This window comes from Alosa sapidissima, chromosome 1 (assembly GCF_018492685.1).
Source record: "Alosa sapidissima isolate fAloSap1 chromosome 1, fAloSap1.pri, whole genome shotgun sequence".
NCBI lineage: Eukaryota > Metazoa > Chordata > Actinopteri > Clupeiformes > Clupeidae > Alosa > Alosa sapidissima.
Genome location: NC_055957.1, coordinates 50081123 through 50103622, shown reverse-complemented (window position 1 = coordinate 50103622; position 22500 = coordinate 50081123). Strand labels below are relative to the sequence as shown.

The 22500-nt window shown below is 44.8% G+C and overlaps 1 protein-coding gene across 3 annotated transcripts in view; it reads left to right on the top strand.

The window, feature by feature from the left end:
• The window catches only part of LOC121679348 (laminin subunit alpha-3-like), a 75383-nt gene that overhangs the window by 20939 nt on the left and 31944 nt on the right, over positions 1-22500 (top strand). The window contains exons 10-28 of one of the 3 annotated variants that reach the window (XM_042058280.1): positions 214-345; positions 2461-2493; positions 2588-2635; positions 4362-4496; positions 4785-4919; positions 7042-7179; positions 7720-7857; positions 8395-8532; positions 8723-8860; positions 13966-14103; positions 14606-14676; positions 15462-15561; positions 17535-17587; positions 17818-17923; positions 18411-18510; positions 18785-18941; positions 19419-19560; positions 21503-21645; positions 22423-22500. The exon at positions 22423-22500 is cut by the window's right edge and continues 23 nt beyond it. In XM_042058280.1, coding sequence (XP_041914214.1) covers positions 214-345; positions 2461-2493; positions 2588-2635; positions 4362-4496; positions 4785-4919; positions 7042-7179; positions 7720-7857; positions 8395-8532; positions 8723-8860; positions 13966-14103; positions 14606-14676; positions 15462-15561; positions 17535-17587; positions 17818-17923; positions 18411-18510; positions 18785-18941; positions 19419-19560; positions 21503-21645; positions 22423-22500 — 2123 coding nt within the window. Of the gene's footprint in view, positions 1-213; positions 346-2442; positions 2494-2587; positions 2636-4361; positions 4497-4784; positions 4920-7041; positions 7180-7719; positions 7858-8394; positions 8533-8722; positions 8861-13965; positions 14104-14605; positions 14677-15461; positions 15562-17534; positions 17588-17817; positions 17924-18410; positions 18511-18784; positions 18942-19418; positions 19561-20201; positions 20329-21502; positions 21646-22422 lie in introns of all 3 variants that reach the window. The other 2 variants (XM_042058279.1, XM_042058281.1) reach the window with 2 other exon arrangements.

The window sequence follows — 22500 nt, the reverse complement described above, 5'->3', positions numbered from 1 at the left end:
TAGACATTTGTGAAGTGCTAAAAGTCTAGGTGGAATGCTGTTTGGCCTGTGCACAACAACAGTAACTGCACAAAGTGATCTCGTAAGGCACACTTGACCCATACTCTCTCTCTCTCTCTCTCTCTCTCTCTCTCTCTCTCTCTCTCTCTCTCTCTCTCTCTCTCTCTCTCTCTCTCTCTCTCTCTCTGTTTGTGTGTGTGTGTGTGTGTGTAGCTTGTAGGTGTGATCCCCAGTCCACACAGGGCTGTGAGATGGGCTCTGGACGCTGCACATGCCGACCAGAGTTCAGTGGTGACTACTGCAATCAATGTGCAGACGGTTACTATGGTTATCCTAAATGCATCAGTAAGCAGCATCCCTTTCATATTATCTGTAAAAGGCATCATTTTAATCCGTTATGATGATGCTCTTTGTGCTTTTCCTTAACCAAACATGCAATTTGGACTTACTAGAGATGTCATTTTAGTGCGGAGTTGAATGAGTCACAGTTTAAATGACATGGAACCCATCAAGACTGTAAATCTTGGCACATTTCTGAGTTCAAGATGCACCTAAGAAATGTATCTAACAAACAAAGCTCATGCAGGTTAACTCTAAACAATCCCGACACTAATGCTGTTTGGTGCAGGGGTTTGTTCCGTGTGGGAGTGTTGTGGTGGTGGTGTTGATGAGCCATGGACAGTAGAAAATTGCACTTGTGAAATAGTCAATCAGCCCCTGAGTGTAATGCATGATAATTGACCAGTGACTGTGAGATGGTTGCGTGTGGATAAAAGTAAGGTGGAGGCTCCAAGGGTTCCCACTCGGTCAGTGGGTGAGAGAGGATGTGCTGGGCAGAGGGTCTTAATTGAGGATGTCCGTCTGCTGACCTCACAGGAAGTGGGGGCATGCCGGCGCCCCTCCGCATGTTGTGGGCATCGGCGCTCCTCAGATCCACCCTAACTGGCACCACGTGCCCATGTGAAGAGCAACCTTGGCCCTCCCTCACCGCCACCGGTTTAGTCTGCACGGCAGCCACGCCACGCAAAACGTGCATCGGGAGGCACCGACGTGACAACGGCATGTCGTGCGTTCAGCACCTCTGCGTTGGAACATTGTTCCTTCAGGTGTCTCTGCGCGTCCGTAAGAGATGCTACATTTGCCGTGCATGACACCAGCCAATTAGAGCAGCTAAGAGGGTGATGGGCGTTGCCACTTCCAGGGTTGTGAGTCATTGGAGGTGTTGTTCAGCTGGAGAAGGCACACCAACCGGCTAAACACCACTTTTCTCTCGCCCCCACACCCCCACCCGCTACCCCCCAGGAGACAGCAAGCTTCTCCAACCCCCCCCCCCCCCACACACACACACACACTCCTGACAGGTTTTGTTCTTGTCTAAATGTGTGCAGGTCAGAGTGCGCCTCCCAGTCTTGCTGTGTTATAGCTGCTAAGGGAGATCGGCTGCCTGGGGCGACAGAGGTAGACCGGAGTAATTGGAAGGGGGGTGAAAAAAAAATGAACAATCTCAATTTCTCCCCTGTGGAGAAATGCTGTGACATTTTAGACAAATGATCTCTCAAAGGCCCTCCAGTGTGATTCAAGTTGAAGGCAGACTTTTTAGTCTTGACTCACTCTGCACGCTGCATTAGAGGTGCAGGAACAAAAGCTTTTCATTTCATGCAGAGCAGTTTAAACCTTTGATCTGTACATTTTGCATGGGTCCATGAACCACTCTTCTGCAGCTTTTTTAGCACCTTGTTCCACCATGCCCTCCGTGCAATCAGACAGCACATGACTGTCGGTTAGGGCGTCTCGTTTTCACTTTTTGGAAAAGAGAATGACTGTGGAATGTGCCTTAAAAAGGATCTGCAGATGGGTGTCGATCACTCTTTGCAGAGTAGAGCAGCTCATGGGAAGAGCCGTGCAGCTTTCCCTGAAGATCACCCGCCTGTAAACTACAGATCTGATTAAAATGTTTTTTAAAAGACAAATTTGAATTTCTTTAAAGATATTCATGATGTGTCACTCCTCATCTCCATTAGCATAATTTATTTTTTGTCTGCCACTTCAGAGACGCTGAGCACCCCACAACATGAAATTCCCAAATATACATTTGATCTGGGAGTTTACAAATGGTTTGCGTTCAAGCCAACAGATATCTCCATATCCCCAGTGGGCAATGATGATGATAAGTCAGATGACATGTTCATGTCTCTTTGTTTATTTATTTTGATTTTAACACAGAAATAACTTATTTTAACACAGATCTCCAAATATATACAGTATGGTACAACAATGTAATGGTATTTCCAAAGATTTAATGATCAGCCCAAATGAGCTCCTTACATGGCTCAGTGTTATGCTGAGAAAGGAAAAAAAGACATGCAGGCTGTGAATATTTTGGAATAACATCAGCTTAAATGAACTACTTGGTAATATTCTGTTCTATTTTTCTGCTTCGAGGATATCCAATCTACCCAGCTACCACCAGGTCACCATCCGACAACATTAAAGGTTTGTCAATCATGCGTATTCACTTGCGCTTACGTTCCCTCTCATGTCCAGTGATGGCCGTTCCCTCCTTATTTGACTTTTCTCTCCCCCACAGAGCCCAAGGTCTGCAGCACGGGTTATTTCGGAGCGCCCAGCTGTCGACGTGAGTATGAGCTAGCCATGCTAATGTCTTATAAAGCTTGTCTCCTGTAACTCCCCCAAGGCACTTGGGCAAGCATCAGACACGCTTCTCCTCACCTCTGATTCAACCCCCTCTTGTCATCTCTCCCTCTCCTTCTCCCACTTCCTTAGGCTTTCTCCCTCTCTCTCTCCTCTCTGTCTTTCTATTATTCTCTCTCTTTCTCTCTCTCTCTCTTCTCTGAGTCCCTCTGGCTCTGTGTGTCTCAGCTGGATCTCTCGTCCTGCTCTGTGTCATCCAGGGCTTTCCCGCACAGCTTTTGAACTCCTCCATTTATTAGAGATGAGTGGACTTTAAAGAGAAGACGTTAAACTCTAATGGGCACATAACATACTGCCTCTCCAGAAACCACTAGGATGGCAGTTTACTGAGAGCCAAGAGAGGACTATATATCTGCAGTTTACTGAGAGCCAAGAGAGGACTATATATCTGCATGTTGTGGAGATGTCTCTGCATGCTCTGCTAACTCTGTCCTCTAGGCTTGCAAAGGAGCTGGAGTGGCATCTTAAATGTGCCAACACACTTTTATATTATATGGCAACCAGGCAATGGTGAATGGTGTTAGTGTATATTTATCCTTTTGGCTGTAGTGAAGCAACTCTCTGATCTTGCAGCTGAGATGGCTTACAGCTATTATGTTTTGGCATTTACTGGTTATGATTTGTTTTATCTTAATAGTTATGTTTTTGGCATCCACTTATAGTACAAACAGATCAGTAGTTGTGGCCACCCACACTAAAGCACTTCAAAGATTTGAATTGTGTGTAGTTATAACAGTCTCTCAATGTGACACAAAAAAACACAGCAAAGGATTACAGATAATAAACATCCATTTTAGTTGTGCATATGAACATTGCAGCCTGTACTTATTCATTTGCCTACCAATGTGGGAAAGCGGTTGTTTGCTTTCTCTCTGAGATTTGACCGACTAAGAATGTCATCCCTAATCCCTTGTTTGGCTTTTGTTTCAATTTTTTATTTGTTTATTTCAGTGGCTCCCTGTGTATCTGTGTGTGTGTGTGTGTGTGTGTGGGGGGGGGGGGGGGTGCTGGGCTGAGGGGGTATGATGGGGGGTGAGGTCTGCTTAGTGCCAGCCTAAACAATAAAGCCCTTCTGTGTGTGGAGCGCTGCAAGGCTGCCTGGCATTATTCAGCCCTGGCACAGCCTTCGTGCAGCCCTCGCCTGTGGAGGAGGCCGTATGGAAAGTGCAGTGGGCTCAGAACAAGCTGAACAATCACGGGAAAGTTAGAAAAGACCACAGAAGTATTGTATTATTGTCCTGCAGCGAAGACACACACACACACACACACACACACACACACACAGCGCCTCACTCCTGCATTGTTGCCCACAGTAAGCTGGAGCCTGTGCTCTGCTGTGGCTGCGTGCCTCTGGGCCAGCTCTTCCCGTCCGGTCCTGTGGGCCCCGGGGTCTGTGCCAGGAGTGAATGGCACCGTAGATGGACACACTGTGTCTGTGAGTAGGTGGGCAGCGCTGACTCCCATCACCTCACAGCTGAGGCAGCGGCCACTCAAGAGGGCTTTGTTCGGTCAGCTCTGCCTGATGTGTGCTGCTGGAATCGTCTCTGTTAATGCACATAATGAGCATTGTATCGGCACTTGTGGTTTTTACATTCTGTCTGTCTGTCTGTCTGTGTGTGTGTGTGTGTGTGTGTGTGTGTTGTGAACAGCCTGCCTGTGTGAGCGACAGGGCACTGTGCCAGAGGTGTGCACTGCATCGGGGAGATGTCTGTGCCGTCCGGGGATCATCGGGGAGCGATGCGATCGCTGTCATGAAGGATTCCACTCTTTCCCGTATTGTCAGGGTGAGCTTCCTGCATCAACACTACTCATTGCAACTCAAAACATGTTAAGAAACTACAAAATTCACCCTTTGAAGCATTTTGAAAATTGTCAACAGTTCTCATGGGGAAAAAGAACACAAACAGTTCACCGTTCTGTTTCAAGTAACTGTGAGCATTCTGGGTCTAAGCAGACATTCTGCCTTTAAAGAAACCTTTCTTGGACCCTCTGGCTCTGAAGAAACCTTTCTGGCTTTTTTTTTTAGTGTTGAATGGTCTGTAGCCTGAATAGATCTTTGTCATGTTTCCCAGAGTGCCGTTGTGATGGCCATGGTGTGGCCGACAGGTCGTGCGGGCCCAGAGGCGAATGCAGATGCCGGGCCAACTACGCTGGCCAGCAGTGTGAACAATGTGCCACCGGGCACTATGAGTACCCATACTGCTCTGGTATAAACCCCTACAATCCCATAGAACAGGATATCCATTGCATCTACCCTACAATCCTCTAGAACACACAATATCCATTACATCTACCCTACAATCCTCTAGAACACACAATATCCATTACATCTAACCTACAATCCCCTAGAACACACAATATCCATTACATCTACCCTACAGTCCCCTATAACAGGATATCCATTACATTTATCCTACAATACCTCAGAACACAATATTCTTTACATTTTTATATTACCTACATTTTTGTCTGCCAAATACCATAAACATACATTTTATATTGCCTTCAATATGGATGCTTTTGTCTAGGAATGGTTACTGTCCCATATAGCAATGGTCATTTAATTGAAATCAAAACATAACGAAATCCTGGTAAGCATGTTTGGGCATGTTCATTGATTTTTTTTTTGAATGAGAGCTTTGAGTAGCCTTGAGTCAGGTGTCCTATCAGTCAGAGACATACAGTAGGCTGTGTCTCAAACCACCTACTTGCACACTTCCAATACTTAGTTTAAGCACTCAGGGCCAGATGTACTAGCGCTTTTGCGCCCACTTCAGGCGTAGTTGTTTCGCAACGTGCGTGTAAAATCATTGCGAGGTATGTACAAACAGGCCGCAAAGATGTTAAAGCGCAAACTGCCTGTTGCGGGAGCTGAAAAGGGCACATTGCGTTTTCGTGTCATGCGTATGCATTCATGGGAGGATCCAGAGGAAAGTGGGAGTTTAGCGTAAAAAGATGGGAGGGGACGCGTAAATAGCGCCTAATTATGTATTCCGCGTTATGTACAAAGACTGCTCGTGAAAGCGCACGTCTATTCTGCGCCTAAATACTTCCGCCTTGTAAAAGCAGGTGTTAATCCAAATTGCAGTTCAATGCGTCAATAAGAGAACCTTTCGAAGACAACAGATCGCTATTTAGAGCACCAGTTTTGTCTTTGTACTATCAAAAGCAACATTAACTTTCGTTGGCCTTTAGAATGTCTTACTTTCACTTTCACGTCATTCATTTAAACTTTCATACTTGCTAGATTTGACCAATCTCCCATAGCCTACATGCACAAGTACTGTAGTTTGAGTTAGAGTTCTGCGCGGGACTGATTTTTCAGTCCTGCGCCCGCCCGCTCCCGCAATATTCTGTCCCGCTCCCGCATTAATGTGTCATTTTTAGTCCCGCTCCCGCCCGCATCTGTAACATGATGTCCCGCTCCCGCCAGCTAAAGCCCGCATGCAGGAGTGATAGCCTATTCAGCTTTTCTTTCTGTCACGAAAGGAGCACACACACCTGAGAAAGACTCCAGATATCAGTTTCTTGGTTCTGAATGTAGGCTGAAGTAGGCTAGGTTTAGTCTGGTGCCCTCTTTCTCTGTCATGCTTTCGATTTCGAGTTTTGACAATGAGCAGCAGGAACAAATTGAACCCACGTAAACGACAATATAGGCTATAGGCCTGCTATCCGTCAGTTATGCTTAAACCCGGTTTTTTAATGCTGCCTAACAGAACATCCAGCTGAACTATAATTATGAACACTACTTTAATCATTTCCATATTTAATTTTACGCACATATTTAATTTGCGGGAGTGCAGTGAATCATCGGTTTGTCCCGCACCCGCGAACGCACCTCTCTCATCCCGCCAGCTCCCGCAAAGAGCTTTCAAAAGTTGTACCGCGCTGCACTCTTTTGCGTCGGGTCCCGCGGGTCTACCGCGGGAGTGCAGACCTCTAGTTTGAGTAGAACTACTGATCTTCATTATCTCCCTGCTTGTTGACACCTTATCATGTATGGTATTATTTCATGATCGCTAAACGTTTGATTCTTTTTAATGTTGTCATCAGTTAACTTCATTCAACTGCGTTGTGGACGTTCGTAAATTGCGTTTATGGGCGGAGAAAGGCAGAGAAAGGCGCAGTTTACACTAAGGATTGAACAATTGATAAATACGACGGAAACTTGGGTCTGACAGCTTTGGCAATCTGTGGTTTGTCCATGACGCTGATAACGCTACGTTCACAAATGTACGTACATCTGGCCCTCAGTGCACACTAGCAGTGTACTGACTGAAGTATGTGGTTTGAGATATAGCCATACTGTAACTTTACTTTTCCTCTCAGTGTGCCAGTGTGATCCAGAAGGATCCCAGGGGGGTGCATGTGACCCTGCGTCTGGGCAGTGTGTGTGTCGACCTGGAGTGACTGGGCGGCGCTGTGACCGTTGCTCCAACCCAGGCCTCCAGTTCCCATACTGCACTGGTAAGTGTTCAAACTACAGTCCAACCAGCAGAGACATTAGTCTCTGATACACATGCTCTCTGATAGTTTAGAATGAGGAATATATCTGCAGCCTCGTTTATAGGCTGTTATTCTTAGTTTGGATTTTGAAACACAATAGTGATGTTTTGAGTAATAAAATAACTGTATATGTCTATTCAAACGTTTTTATAAGCCTATTGTGTTCATATTGCATGCAGAGGAAATAAGATGTGGAACGAAAGTAGAAATTGTCTATAAAAGACGTTATAAAAACATTTACACTGCCTCCTCTGCTCGAGTTTTGAACAAAGTTCAAAGAATGTTCCACGAGCGTTACCCGAACCAAATATTTAACCTCAAAATAACGTTCCAGCATCATTAAGAAAACTTTCCTGAATGACTGTGAGGGAACCGTCGCAGCGAACGTTTCCGCACCCTTCAGTGAACGTCCGTGGAACGTTCCCCAAACCAAAAATTGTTTGCTGGGATGGGGCATGTGAAACATCAGTAACTTCCCCTTTTCCTCTGTCCATTTCTCAGTGTGCCAGTGTGATCCAGAAGGATCCCAGGGGGGTGCATGTGACCCTGCGTCTGGGCAGTGTGTGTGTCGACCCGGAGTGACTGGGCAGCGCTGTGACCGCTGCTCCAACCCAGGCCTCCAGTTCCCATACTGCACTGGTAAGTGTTCAAACTACAGTCCAACCAGCAGAGACATTAGATCTAGTCTATTGAAAAAGTAAATCCTGTGAAATGGGAAGATCAAATATACTGTACAGCAGATGCTCTGAAAGTTTAGAATGAGAGATATCTGAAGCCTCATTTATAGACTATTATTCTTAGTTTGGATTTTGAAAGGCAATAGTTGATACAGTTTTATACTCATTGATGATGTTTTGAATAATAAAATAACTGTATATGTCTATTAAAAACTGTTATATTAGCCTATTGTGTCCATATTGTAGGCAGATTAAATAAAATGTCGAACGTAGGTAGAAATCTTCTATAAAAAACAATCTAAAAACATTTATACTGGCTTAAGAAAATTAACTGGATTAACAAAAACTTTCCTGAATGACTGTGAGGGAACCGTCGCAGCGAATGTTTCTGCACCCTTCAGCGATCGTCCACGGAATGTTCCCCGAACCGAAAATTGTTTGCTGGGATGGGGCATGTGAGACATCAGTAACTTCCCATTTTCTTCTGTCTATCTCTCAGTGTGCCAGTGTGATCCAGAAGGATCCCACGGGGGTGCATGTGACCCTGCGTCTGGGCAGTGTGTGTGTCGACCCGGAGTGACTGGGCAGCCCTGTGACCGCTGCTCCAACCCAGGCCTCCAGTTCCCAGACTGCACTGGTAATGTTCAAACTACAGTCCAACAAACAGAGACATTAGTGTATTGAAAAATGCAAACCTGTGAAATGGGAAGATCAAATATACAGCAAATGCTTTCTGAAAGTCTAAATTGAGAAACATATTTGCAATGCAGAACATGGGGCACCAGAGACATGCAGTAACTCCCTATTTTCCTCTGTCTATCTCTCAGTGTGCCTGTGTCACCCAGAAGGATCCCAGGGGGGTGCATGTGACCCTCCGTCTGGGCAGTGTGCGTGTCGACCTGGAGTTACTGGGCAGTACTGTGACCGCTGCTCCAACCCAGGCCTCCAGTTCCCAGACTGCACTGGTAATGTTCAAACTACAGTCCAACAAACAGAGACATTAGTGTATAGAAAAAGGCATGTGAAATGGGAAGATTAAATATATATATAGATAGATTCTTTCTTTCTTTCTTTCTTGATCCCCAAGGGGAAATTCAAGGTCTCAGTACAGACATCACACACACCATGCACTTACAGCAGAAAAAGTAATATACAAGTAAAAAACTCCACTGTACAATAGAGACAGTAGAAGATAAACATGATACTAAAATACTTAATACTAAATATACTATATAAACTAAATCAAATATCAACATACTGTAGTGTGCTTAAGGATGATCAAGCATGACAGGGCAGGGACTGAGCCTGTAATTCAGTGTGCATTGTAAGGTGTTCTATGAGAGTCACAGTGATGGTGCAAATAAGTAAGTCCAACAGTGGGGGGGTGGGTTGGGGGGGTCCAGCTGAGGATGATCGCTTCCTTGTTGTCTCTGTCAAGGGTGCCATGGTCGTGGACCCCTCAACAGACACAACTAAAGGTTTCAATTTGGTGTAGCCTTCAGTGAACATTCCTAGACCATTGTTGTAAAGTTATTTTGTGTAAACTTTAGCAAACCTTTTAGGGAACGTTCCTTGAAGGTTCTGTTAAGGTCGCATTTTTGTATCGTTATAATCATCATCAGTGGAGTCTGAGGGGTAGGTCTGTCGTTATTTAGCTTTATTTGCTTTCCGGCATTGATTGCTAGATTTAGTTATTAGCCTTGTTAAGTGTACTTGCTGAAAGCAGCACACTTATTGTTCTTCTTAAGTTTTATTATTCCCGTCTCCCTATTTTTTTGGCAGCTCTAGCGCCTAGGCCCTTTGAGACAGAGACACCGTTCCAACTTTAAAACGTCCGGTCAGTACCGGTGTAAGTTGCTCGCGAAGATGACGTCAGGTGGGCGTGTCGTTCATCTGCCATATTGGATTGAACAGAAAGCGAAACTAAATTTTCACAGGTCACAAATTTGGTCCGAACGCCACGAAACTTGATGTACATTATCCTTGGACCAAGCCTCACAAAAGTTACTAGAAGGATTTTTGATTTTCGGAAGCGTTTGCCTGTCACAGCCAAACGAAATCGGCGGTGAAGCTCCGAAACAGGAAGTGGTCCATATCTCAGGAACACTGTCACATATCGATATCAAATTTTGTATATGAACTTGGGACTCCAATGTGAGGGTGCATAAGCTAAAAAAAAAGAAATATTCCAAAAGTTTCCAGCATTTGCAAACCACCCACAGGTATTTGGTAACTATCACCTTTCACCTTTGCAATTGCACTTCTATCACAATGCCTTCCAAGTATGCACAACGTCTCCGGGCAGCCTTGCCCAATCAAGAAATCCTTGCTCAGCCATGGGATAGTATGGACTTACAAACTGAAATGGCAAGGAGAACATTAGCTATTTATTGCTGACGTGGTACAGTTATTTTCACATTGACGGTACTCAAATTAAATTTTTCATTATTGTTAAATATCATGATGGGAGAGTATTATTAAAAATGTTACAAGCATGCAAATTCATATGTTTACGGGCATTTAGGTTTTACTGTGTTGTTTTGTTGTAAAGACATGCAAGGCATTCTGGGCCATGTAATAGACAAACAGTGGTTGGCAGCGTTAACTTGATTTCCATACGTATGAATAGAGGTGTTTCTGTAAACCTAGGGACAATAAACAGCCATCTCTGTTACAAAAACGACCTGGTAATCGCTCACTGAAGAGGAAACTATGATAAGAAGATTGTTTTCCTCAAAGCATGGAGTTGACGACACAAGCAGGAAATGTCACGTTTGTGCAAACATAGGGCATATGGTATAAGTTAGTATAAGTATAAGTATATATACTCTTTTGATCTCTTGAGGGAAATTTGGTCTCTGCATTTATCCCAATCCGTGAATTAGTGAAACACACTGCACACAGTGACCACACAGTGACGTGAAGCACACACTAATCCCGGCGCAGTGAGCTGCCTGCAACAACAGCGGCGCTCGGGGAGCAGTGAGGGGTTAGGTGCCTTGCTCAAGGGCACTTCAGCCGTGCCTACTGGTCGGGGTTCGAACCGGCAACCCTCCGGTTACAAATCCGAAGCGCTAACCAGTAGGCCATGGCTGCCCACTAACAGACTGGTGACAGATTAATTTAATAATGTTGCTGTGTGAATCACGGTAAGCGCAAATGAAGTGGCCACTTCTTAATGGGACCCACTGTATGGAAGTGGGCTAAGTAAAATAGATGTGTTTCAAATAAGATAAGGTTAATTGGAATTCTACGATATGCCCGCTTGACAACAGCAGAGATAGAACTGGCCTTTGGCCATAGCAACCATCCATTTAGAACGACTGGCCTTCATAGCAACCAAAGATCTGAGCTGTGTTGATAACATGCAATGTGAGGCAAAGTATAGAAAGGTGATGAAATATACAGAGACAGGTCAAGAAATATAGTGCATTGATTTACAGACGGTGCAGCGTTTCCCATACATTGACTTATTTGTGGCGGCCCACCACAATATCAACATTGACCACCACACAATGACTTTGCATGTTGTACTTTAATTTGGATGGAATTTGTTTATTGTAGATATGTGCACCTTTGTGCAGCCTCCCCTTGTCTCTCAACAAAGCTACATGCTTGTTTAAAGAAAACATTAACAATCCTGCAATTGTTGTCATAAAAGTCCACAGGCTAAATTGTGCTTAAACCTGCATCATAACCACGCTGCGCTAATTGGTTAAAAACAGTTAATTCTGCAAACCTACCACCACAGATAGAATTCTGTGGGAAACACTGCGGTGGTTTAGAGTAATATGAAGTATTCCTTTATTTTGAGATACATCTGAGATAGCTAGGCTACATCAATAGGCTCTCAAAACAACCCCAGGCTCACAAAACAATCCGAAACAGACATAAGGTCTTTAAAGAGCAAATCCATATAGATTATTTGTCAAATAAACCAGTAAAACATAATTTGTGGGATGGAATATATAACATTCACACTCATAGCTAGAGATGCACCGATATGGAATTTTAGGGCCGATAACGATAACCGATATTTATTGGTTTGTTGTGGCCGATACCGATACGATAACCGATAATATTACTCTTGAAAAAAAAATGAAAAGTGATTTGGGGAAAGCATTTAATAAGCATAATTTTATTGCAGTAATTTTACCTACCACCAAATGATGGACAAAACTCTAATAATAGTAATAGTCCTAAATAGTACGGCAGTCAACAACATAACAGTAGCCTAGCCCTACAGTATGTGTGGCTCCTTTAAGTGAACCTGACGTCAGTGAATTGCGAGTGAGTGGCTAGAGAGTTTGAATCGTTTGCATTTAGGACTAAAAACGCTCATAAACGGCTCAGCTTGGAATAAGCTACAGTATAATGACCAAATCAGAGTTTGTGAGGGAAACTTAGGTTTAGTTTCAACTTCGGGTAACTGAATAAAGCTGCAACTCCTCAGACTGTATCTTATGTCCGTCTACTCTGTTGCGCACAACCTGCTGCAGCAGAAATGAAAGTCGTTAGCCCCGAAGGTTTTAATAACTTATTATGATGACCTGTCTGGAACTGAAGCACAAATGGTTAGCATATTTCTAGGTAATAATACAAAACCCAAGCTAAAGTAATGCAAATATAATACTAAAACACAACTTAGAACTAGGCCTACTTATGTACTCGTCCCACTAACGAGTTTGTTTATTTGTTTCTCCGACCAGCGCGGTAAAGTGCAAACACACCAGCACAAGACGGCTCTAGATAGGGCTGAGCTCCGCTCTGTTAAGGTTAAATGGCGGATCATTCACGAGAAGATTTTGAGATGCACAGATTCCCAAATGAACGCATATCCACAGATTTTGTTAGAGTGGTGAAATACATTCACACCGCTAACATTATATTGAGGAAAAAGTATAGCCAACCAAGCTCAAGTAGCTCAGTGTAGCAGGACGGACCTTACGTAGGCCTAAATTAGGACTTTAAAAAATATCGGCGCAAATTATCGGCCAGAATTCTGTTATCGGACCGATAATAATATTTTCATTTTTTCACTTATCGGCTAATAATATATCGGCCGCTGATATATCGTGCATCCCTACTCATAGCTCATATTTTGTTAAATAAATCAGTGAAAAAGTATCCTGACAAACAAGCAGCATTTTAATGCCTTGTCATAGAAGCTAAATTCGAAGGCAGCCCACAGATAAAATCCAACGAACCGCATTCACCCCGCATGTCAATAGTTGAATAGCCCTCTCCTAGAGCTTTTGAGATATTGCCACTGTTCCAGCACTGAAAGGCACTGTTAGAATGCTTGGATCAAGCCAGGTTCAGCATAGCCTATGCCACTGTCGCTCACGTTGCTGACCGGACCAGGGCAAGCACACTTTCGCAGTTCCCGCCGGAAATGCAGTCTAGTTTATAGACTATAATTCTTTGGATTTTGAAACACAATAGTTGAAACAGTTTTATACTCATTGATGATGTTTTGAACAATAAAATAACTACATATGCCTATTAAAAACAGCTTTTTAGCCTATTGTGGAGTAGACACACAGTAATCTTGAAAACGTGGTAGGCCTAACCCAGTATAAGAACTCGGCTCTTTTATTATACAATTACGTACAGTAGCTGTAGTGGACAACGCAAAATATCATCACCCTGGAGACAAGTAGTGAGAGAGAGGTAAGCAGATATAAACAGACATTGGAGGATAGGCCTAATTATTACCGATACATTTCCCCCCAACATTAGCTATTCCGTAACCTGCACAATTGACTGAGCAGAGTCTTCACATATGAAAAATGTTCCATGTTACATGCAGAGGAACTAATATGTCGAACGAAGGTAGAAATAGTCTATAAAAGATGTTATGAAAACATTTATACTGGCTCCTCTGCTCAACCAAACATTTGACCACAAAGGAACGTTCCGGTATCATTAAGAAAACTTTCCTGAATGACCATGAGGGAACGTTTGCAGCGAACGTTCCTGCACACTTCAGTGAACGTTTGCAGAATGTTCCCCGAATCGAAAATTTGTTCAGTCAGTAACTTCCCCTTTTCTTCTGTCTATCTCTCAGTGTGCCTGTGTCACCCAGAAGGATCCCAGGGGGGTGCATGTGACCCTGCGTCTGGGCAGTGTGTGTGTCGACCCGGAGTGACTGGGCAGCGCTGTGACCGCTGCTCCAACCCAAGCCTCCAGTTCCCATACTGCACTGGTAATGTTCAAACTACAGTCCAACCAGCAAGTCAAACCTGTGAAATGGGGAGCCCAAATATAGAGCCGTGCTATCTGAAAGTTTAGAATGAGAAATCCAATACTGTCTGTGCCATTTGTTTTAATGAAAAAGAAACACAGCAACTATAAAAACACAGGAAACTAAATATTGTCTGGAAAAGGGACCGGTGATAAATAGTGTAAGCTTCACACCCCATGACATTGTCATTTACTTCATGTTTCTTATCAACTAAAGTGTCGGGTCAAACATGCCCTTGAAGTGTTTGTTTCAAAGTGTTTCATTTTCACGCAAAATCCCTTCAGTGTTTAGAGCTGGGTTTCATCTCGGTGACCTCTCACTGACCTCCCCACTCTAAGAGCCTGACCCACCAGTCACTCTGCTTCAATGCCAGGGAGAGATCCTGTGTAGACCACTTGTTCAGTGTCTGCTGTAAAAGTCATGTGTGTGTTTATGTAACTTGTATGTTAATACAATGACTTAGGACCTACTCCAGCTCCCAGCAGCCAGTGCAACCAAGTGGGGTCAGAGGTCGGCATCAAGGTTCCTCAGGGGGTGAGTACAGTGTGTGTGTGCGTGCGTGTGTGTGTCAGAGAGTGGTCTTTTGTATAACAGAGCCTTTCTATGTGTGAAAAGTAGTGTGTTTATTTTCCCTATCAAACACCCAAACGGAGTAACTGTGAGAGAGCTCTCTACTTTTTTATCTGAAGTCTGGCTCTGGTGGGAATCTTTTTTTTTTACCCCCAACCACACCAATGCTTTCCAGATCAAAGAGCATACCATTCCATGAAATGATCCGATAAATTGTGTTGCTAAATCTTAAAGGAGAGTTGAATGGATTAGTGCCCTGGTGTTTACAAGGAAGCAGTAACGTGCCCGGAAGTAAGTATTAACTGCAATCACAAAAGGAAAAGCCACTTCCTTCCATTTTTGAGAGAAACTGGGTTCAAATCAGTGACATCAGAAGTGCAGGCATGCAGAGTCTCTTTTTTGTTGGGCTGTTATCTTGCATTGCAATGTTTTGCTAGTGATATGCTGATAGTCATTGTGTGGACTTCACAAATCAGCAGAAGCCACATCTGGCAGAGCACTCTATAGTGTTTGTGGGTGATTGATGTCTGTTTTTCAGCGGATGCTGACATGCATTTCTTATATGCTGAATAAACCCCCTGTTTGATCAAACTAAAATGTCAGATCCTATTTTTTGTTTATGTGTGCAAACTAAGTTGTGTATTATGTGACCCACTGGCTATTGTTGGTTGGCGATGGTATTTGTGCAATAACACAGAATAATCTGAAAAAATGGCTGTCGTGTGTGTGTGTGTGTGTGTGTGTGTCAGGGCTCCTGTGTGTGCCGGCGCTATGTGGAGGGCCCTCGTTGTGACCGGTGTAAGCCTCTCTTCTGGAACCTGGCCCGTGACAACCCCAGCGGCTGCATAGGTGAGTGCCAGTGACCACCAGGTGCTTCCCTGGGCTCACCAAGGACCTACTGTAACAGTCTCTCCCCTCTCTCTCTCTCTCCCTCTAATACATGTGACTCATCTTTTTGTTTTTTCCCATCCTTTTCTATCTAAAGAATCTGATATGACAATGGGATCAGAGAAGTTATATTCAATCTAATACACAAATCAAAGTGCACGCAGTATTGCTTGTTGTTAAACAAATGAATTTGTAGTCATCACAGGTATATGTGTTTTGTGGTGGGCAAGTGGAATGTATCCAGCTGTCTCTCTGAAATGTCCCAGGCATCCACACCATGCTCAGATTTCACCTCAGGCACCTGAAAATAAAAAACACATAGTCAGTCACTGCACATTGGAGAGTGAGTGCAAGGCCCAGCCTTACTGTTCCAAGGGGACGATTTATGGTGTCATTGCAGCACAGTGGAGCACTGGTATACTGAGCAGCGTGGCAGGGTTTGATTCTGGACTTTTAAGTCCTAACAATCGCCCCCTAGTTTTCAGTGCGGCTCCAAAGTGCATTTGGGTATTTAAAAATGTGAACTCAACAAGCCCAATCTTGTCTGACTATGTGAGCGATGTCCTCAAAAAGGTGCGAGGATGCATGTGTGCTTTCTCTTTCTCTCTTTCTCTCTCTCTCCTCCCCTTTTCATGCAGCTCTTGTAAAAGGAAAGCTGGGCAGACAGGGGCCCATCTCAAAGCCAGGCAATGATTCTGCTTCTGCTTCTCCTCTCCCAGGGCTGCAGCCCGGGGGCAGGCAGAGAGAACAGCCTTCACCTTTGTCCACACGTCTGTCTAGAGTTACCGCAGGAATGTTATTGCCTGTCCATTGCCAGAAGGATATATGGACAGGGCAGCATGCACAAAAAAAGCCACTTTTAATATTCCCTCTGAATTCTTTGGGTTTTGCTGTGGCCAGATGTACAGCGGGCACTATTGCCTTTGATGTGGGGGCCTGAGGAAACATGCTTTGTGTCGGCGCTCCTGAGCCATGAAAAGAGACGTGGTTTAGAGTAATTACGGTCTATTCATCCTCGTCCACCTGCACCTCTCCCGCTCTCTCCTCTCCTCACCTCGACTCTCACTCGCTCACGCTCTCTTCCACTCCTTTTTCTCTTTCAGTTTCTCCCTCTCTGCCCACGTGTCAGTCTATTTTGTCTAGCTCTTGTGTTCTTTGAACCATGCCATTTCTTTTATTTACCCTTTGAAAATGCCTGATGTGTTATGTCTTTGTTGGACAGATTGAAATTGTCCCCTACACAGCTGTGCATGTTGGAGTCCCATACATACACAATCCCAGAGTCATTAAAGGTTGTATGAACAATTGCGGGGTAACGTCACTTCTATTGATGTTCAAACAAAACAGAGAGCTAGCTCGCTACTCCCTCCCACTCCCTCCCGTGCAATTGAAACTCTCCTAAACGCGCATCTCGTCGGTTATTGGTTAGAACACTTTATTTTGCCTTTGAGTGGTTGCCAACACTTGTTGGTAGCAATTGTTTTTGTGTACAGATCTCGGAGCCTAGGCTGCCTACAGAGACGCGTTTTTTTGACAGCCTGCTTATGGGGCAAGCAGCTAGCGGATTGTTAGGAAAGATTAGATGAATGTGATCATTTATGTTTGGGCCTGAAATCGCTGATACAACCTTTATGCATTGAGTTAATATTGAACATTTAGCTTGAATGACGATGTGACCTCTGTGTTTTTGCAAACCTGTCTATAAAGTGTGTTTGAAAGAACGCTGCATTTGTGTAAAAGTAAAAAAAAAAAAAAAAAAAGCACACACACACACATAGCAGTTTCTCAGTATGGTGGTGAGTGACCAGAAACCCAGACGGCTACTTCCCTGCAGCTCGGCCTTCCCAAGGGCACTGATGTCATCGGGGAGATGGCATCTGAGCGTGGAGCGGGCCTGTAATGTCTGTGCTGTATCTCTCTCTCTGTCTCTGCAGAGTGCATGTGTGGCGATAAGGGCACCCTGAGCGGCGTAGGGGAGTGCCAGCAGGTGGGTGTGCAGTCTGCAGCTCTCTCTAAAGAGCTTGTGTGTGAAATAACCCTCACAGCGAGAGTAACAACCTGAGATTATAGTAGCACTGTGCTTACACCTCTGTAGGGCGGAAAGTACAGGGTGCAATGACCCTGAGAGAAAATGAATGCATTGTGCAGCTGTTGATTGGTAGGGAAATTACTGAGATAGAGTGTGTGTGTGTGCGTGTGCGTGCGTGTGTGTTTCAGGAAACTGGTGAATGCTACTGCAAGCCCAATACCTGCAGCCACTCCTGCAGCATATGTAAGGAGTCCCACTTCCTGCTCCAGAGGAAGAACTATTTTGGCTGCCAAGGTGAGTCATCACACCCTGGTCAGCGATGGCCACAGTAGAGTTTGTGTAAGATGTCTTGCTGTTTACCTTCAATGACTTCTTTAGTTTGTTTTACCTAGTGAAATGATTGTGTCTGAGAGATGCATTATGTCTTAGATGAGGGTGGGGTCTCCTCAATCCCCAACACTAATACAGGGTTCCCATGTGGCCTTAAAATCCTTGAAAGTTTGTGAATAGGAGAAATATAAATCAATATATTTTAAAAGGTTTTGAAAATGGACAAATAAACATCATGGGTTATTGAAAGTGCAAGAAGGGCACATACCGGTAGATGTTCGTGCACTCAAGCCTTGTTTTGAAGCCTGATGGTTCTTGTTATAAAGATCCCCTGTGTTGAAACAATATATAACCTGGAACCTGTGCCTGGAAAGTCTTTGAGGTCGATGTTTAACTAGATATTGGAATCCTGTCAGTCTTACACACATTTTGGCTACTCCCCTGCTGATAGGCTGCCAGTGTGATGTGGGCGGTGCTGTGGGGAGTAGCTGCGATGACCAGACGGGACAGTGCCAGTGCCGGAAGAATATCAGAGGCCGCTCCTGCGATGAGTAAGGGCCTGGAGTCTAACTGTGTGTGTGTGTGTGTGTGTGTGTGTGTGTGCAGGTTTCGTGAGAAACATCAGCACCTCCTTCCACAGTCAAGCTACTGTTGCCTGGGCCTGTTATCTTAGTTTTCTCCTTTTAATTAGAAAACTCTTTGTTTCAACGCCAGAGGAGATATCGTCCAATCCCCTACAGATACATTTTATTGCAGACTTTTGAGAGGCTGTAATGATACTCTCTGTGCTGCTGCCTCCTTATCCTGCCTTACTTGTGGTTTCAGGCCAGAGACCAACCATTACTTCCCCAGCCTCCATCACCTAAAGGTTGAGGTGGAGAATGGCATCACTCCCAATGCCCGGCCTGTGCGCTTTGGCTACGAGCCCCAGGTGTTCCCACAGTTCAGCTGGAGAGGTTATGCCATCATGTCACCTGCCCAGGTAAGGCCTGATCCACTCTTGGCCTCATTTGAGTCAGAGAACCCCGTTTCAACCCCTCTGTGACCGTCATTTGAAAGCATTTTGGGGCAGTGTCAACTGTTTTAGTGTGTGTGTCTATTTTACACTGATGCATGAAGAAGAAGTAGGCCCATGCTATATCTGTACATAAGTGCTGCACTCCCTCATTTGTGTGCTATACAGTAGCTGTCTTTGTTTTTGTTTTTCTTGTTCCAGGCTGAGTAAATGCTATTCAAAGAGTATAGAAGTACTTCTATACTCTTTGTGATAATGTTGAGTATAGAGGTACTTCTATACTCTTTGTGATAATGTTGAGTATAGAGGTACTTCTATACTCTTCTTTGTGCTAATGCTGAGGTGCTGAAGACTGCGGTCCTCTGGGCCTGTTCTGGTGAAGGGACTCGGCTTCTCTCTCTCTCTCTCTCTCCCCCTCAAAGGCTTAACGTTCTCTCTCCCCAGCCAGAGGTTGTCCTTTATCTCGCTGTGGTCTCCCCGGGTCCCTACCACATAGTATTGCGCTATGTCTCGTCCAAGCCTCGGGGGGCAGTGCGTGGGCGGATGTTGTTGGTGAACCAGTCTGGCTTTCACTCTTGCTGCGACTGTAAGTGATGCGTGTGTTTGCCATCACTCCGTTTTTTGGCAGTGCTTTTTGCCGCTAAAGAAACTGATGAGCGGTCAGCCGTTGTCGTCTGAAGGCTCAGAGGCCTGGGCAGCGGAAGACCGGATTCAGTCTTTAGAGGCAGAAAGTGACTCGTCTGTTTACCCCCCCGCCTCACTTGTCGTCTGATCCTTGTGCTTGCGGCATGTCCACCCAAATGCATGGCCTGCTAGACACGTGTTTTCTCTGTGTGTGAACGGCTTGCGGAGGCCTACAGATATGCCCATAATTGAAGTGACTTCTTGATGGATCATTAAGGGTAGTGATTCTCTATAATTCACTGCAGCTGCATTTTTTCATTTAGTGGTAAATCATCCTTAAGAAAGATGGGAAGACACAGCATTCATATGAAATGAGATGTTTGGTGTACTGGTCATGCCAGGCAGCCATCAGTAGTGGGCAGCATGCCATGGAGCCTTCTGCAGCCCACTGCCAGTTTGTGGTAACGTGCTTGGACTCCGACCCTGACTTGACCTCCGACCTGACCCTTGCCTGCATTTCTCCCTCTCCCTCTTCCCCTTCCCTGCTCGTCACTCCTCTTTGTGTGTTTGTGTGTGTGCACCCACCCCCCCCCCCCCCTCCAGAGTGAAGTCAGTGTGAGTGTGCATGTGGACGAGGCTCACCGTTCTGCCTTCCGCCTGCTGCTGCGCTACGCCAACCCCGGCACGGCCAGCGTGACCGGCCGCATCACGGCCTCCCGGTCCCGCGGAGGTAAGGCCGCCAGTCTCCCGCCATCGCCACCATCTCTCTGGGCTGTCCTCCCTCCAGCTCCCACCCATCCTGCCCCCACCATTACACACACACACACACACACACACACACAGTGGGGCCAGTGAGAGTTGGAGGGTAATAGGCTGGAGAGGAGAGGTGGTGTTTAAATAAAGCTCTCTTAAGATGAACCAATCTAAAACATACATCTGTGATCTGAGCAAGAGCGTGAGGGCACTGACAAACCTAAAATGGAGGCCTTGGACAGATTTGAGTTTATGACACTTGCACAAACATTTTGGTTACATGTGGACATTCGGTAAATACAATGGCAAAAAAACAATTGGCCATGATAAGTTATTTGCCTTTTAGTGAGGGCAAATACTTCCAGTAAATTATTATGCTAAGCTAGGCTAATGGTACCAGACTGGGTTATTGCATGCACAGAGATGCAGATCAGTCTGGAAAGGATCACATTGACACCCGTTTCTGCATCACCAAAAACCTGGGATCCAATCACAATCATGTGCATTCAACATAACCAATTGCTTCACTAATGACGATAGGGTTCAACAGTTATGTGCAACTGCAATCAAAACCTTTGTTTACAAGAAAGATGTGTTAGCTGCACTTCTGAAATTATTTGGTAAGAGTTTGATGTACCAGTTTAATTTCAGTGCTGGTTATGCCCCTGGAAGTCATAAAATGGAAAGTTCAGAAATGAGCATAAATTGTATCCTTTCCAGACGGGCCTGCAGAGCAAATTCGCTTAACCAGTTCGTCTGGGTTACTCAGGCTAGATGTTCCTTTAAGTCTAGAATAAACTGGCCAGCCTTTCCAAAGACCAGAGAGCCATGACAGCCTCTTAAGTAAGTACCAGTGCAGATGTCCACCCCATGCCCAGAGGTCTTGTACTCATGTGCTCATAGTCTCGATGGCTCAGTCATGCCATCTCTACATGGTAATAAGGCAGTCTCTCTGACCCCTCAGCTATTTGGCCTTCATACCATCAGGTCATCGACAAGCTGCTCCTCCTCTGAAAAAAACACATGGTCACAGGCCTCCAAGGAAGGTGTTGTGCATCATGCATAGAAATGTGTGTGTGTGTGTGTCTGTCTGTCTGTCTGTCTCTGTCTCTGTCTCTGTGTGTTGATTTGTGTGTGCTGATGTGTCTTAGGGGCAGGTGAGAGCAGAGAGGTGGTGTTCCCGCCAAGTCGTGCTCCGGCTCTCCTCACGGTGCCAGGTGATGGCTTCGCTCAGCCCTTTACCCTGAACCCTGGCAAGTGGAACCTCCACATTCAGGCCGAGGGCATTCTACTGGTGAGGCCACGGAACAGAGCAGAACCAAGCAGACAGCAGAGCAGTGGAAATGAGTTTGAACACAGAAAAACACTCTAAAGTCTAGTTGTACAGATCTCCAGTATATTTCTCTAATTTATGTCGTATTGTTAAATGTGCAGATTTCTGCTACCTCACAAGTTTCTGCAACCTCTCAAAAATCCGAATGCGATCGTAAAAAGTCTTACCAATTCTAGTCACACTCCTAATAATTTTCTCATTCCAATCTATATTAGAGTATGATAGTTAGAATATGAAACTATGTTTATTGCATGTATTTTGGTATCTATTGGTACAGTAACAGTATGTACAATGACTGTATGTTTGACTGTCACAGTGAATGTTTTGGTATCATACAGCATATCATAGTACACATGTGTATCTCCAGGACTACCTGGTGTTGTTGATACAGCATATCATAGTACACATGTGTATCTCCAGGACTACCTGGTGTTGTTGATACAGCATATCATAGTACACATGTGTATCTCCAGGACTACCTGGTGCTGTTGATACAGCATATCATAGTACACATGTGTATCTCCAGGACTACCTGGTGCTGTTGATACAGCATATCATAGTACACATGTGTATCTCCAGGACTACCTGGTGCTGTTGATACAGCATATCATAGTACACATGTGTATCTCCAGGACTACCTGGTGCTGTTGATACAGCATATCATAGTACACATGTGTATCTCCAGGACTACCTGGTGCTGTTGATACAGCATATCATAGTACACATGTGTATCTCCAGGACTACCTGGTGCTGTTGCCCAGTGATTACTATGAGGCTCCCATCCTGCAGGAGACTGTCACTGAACCCTGCACATAC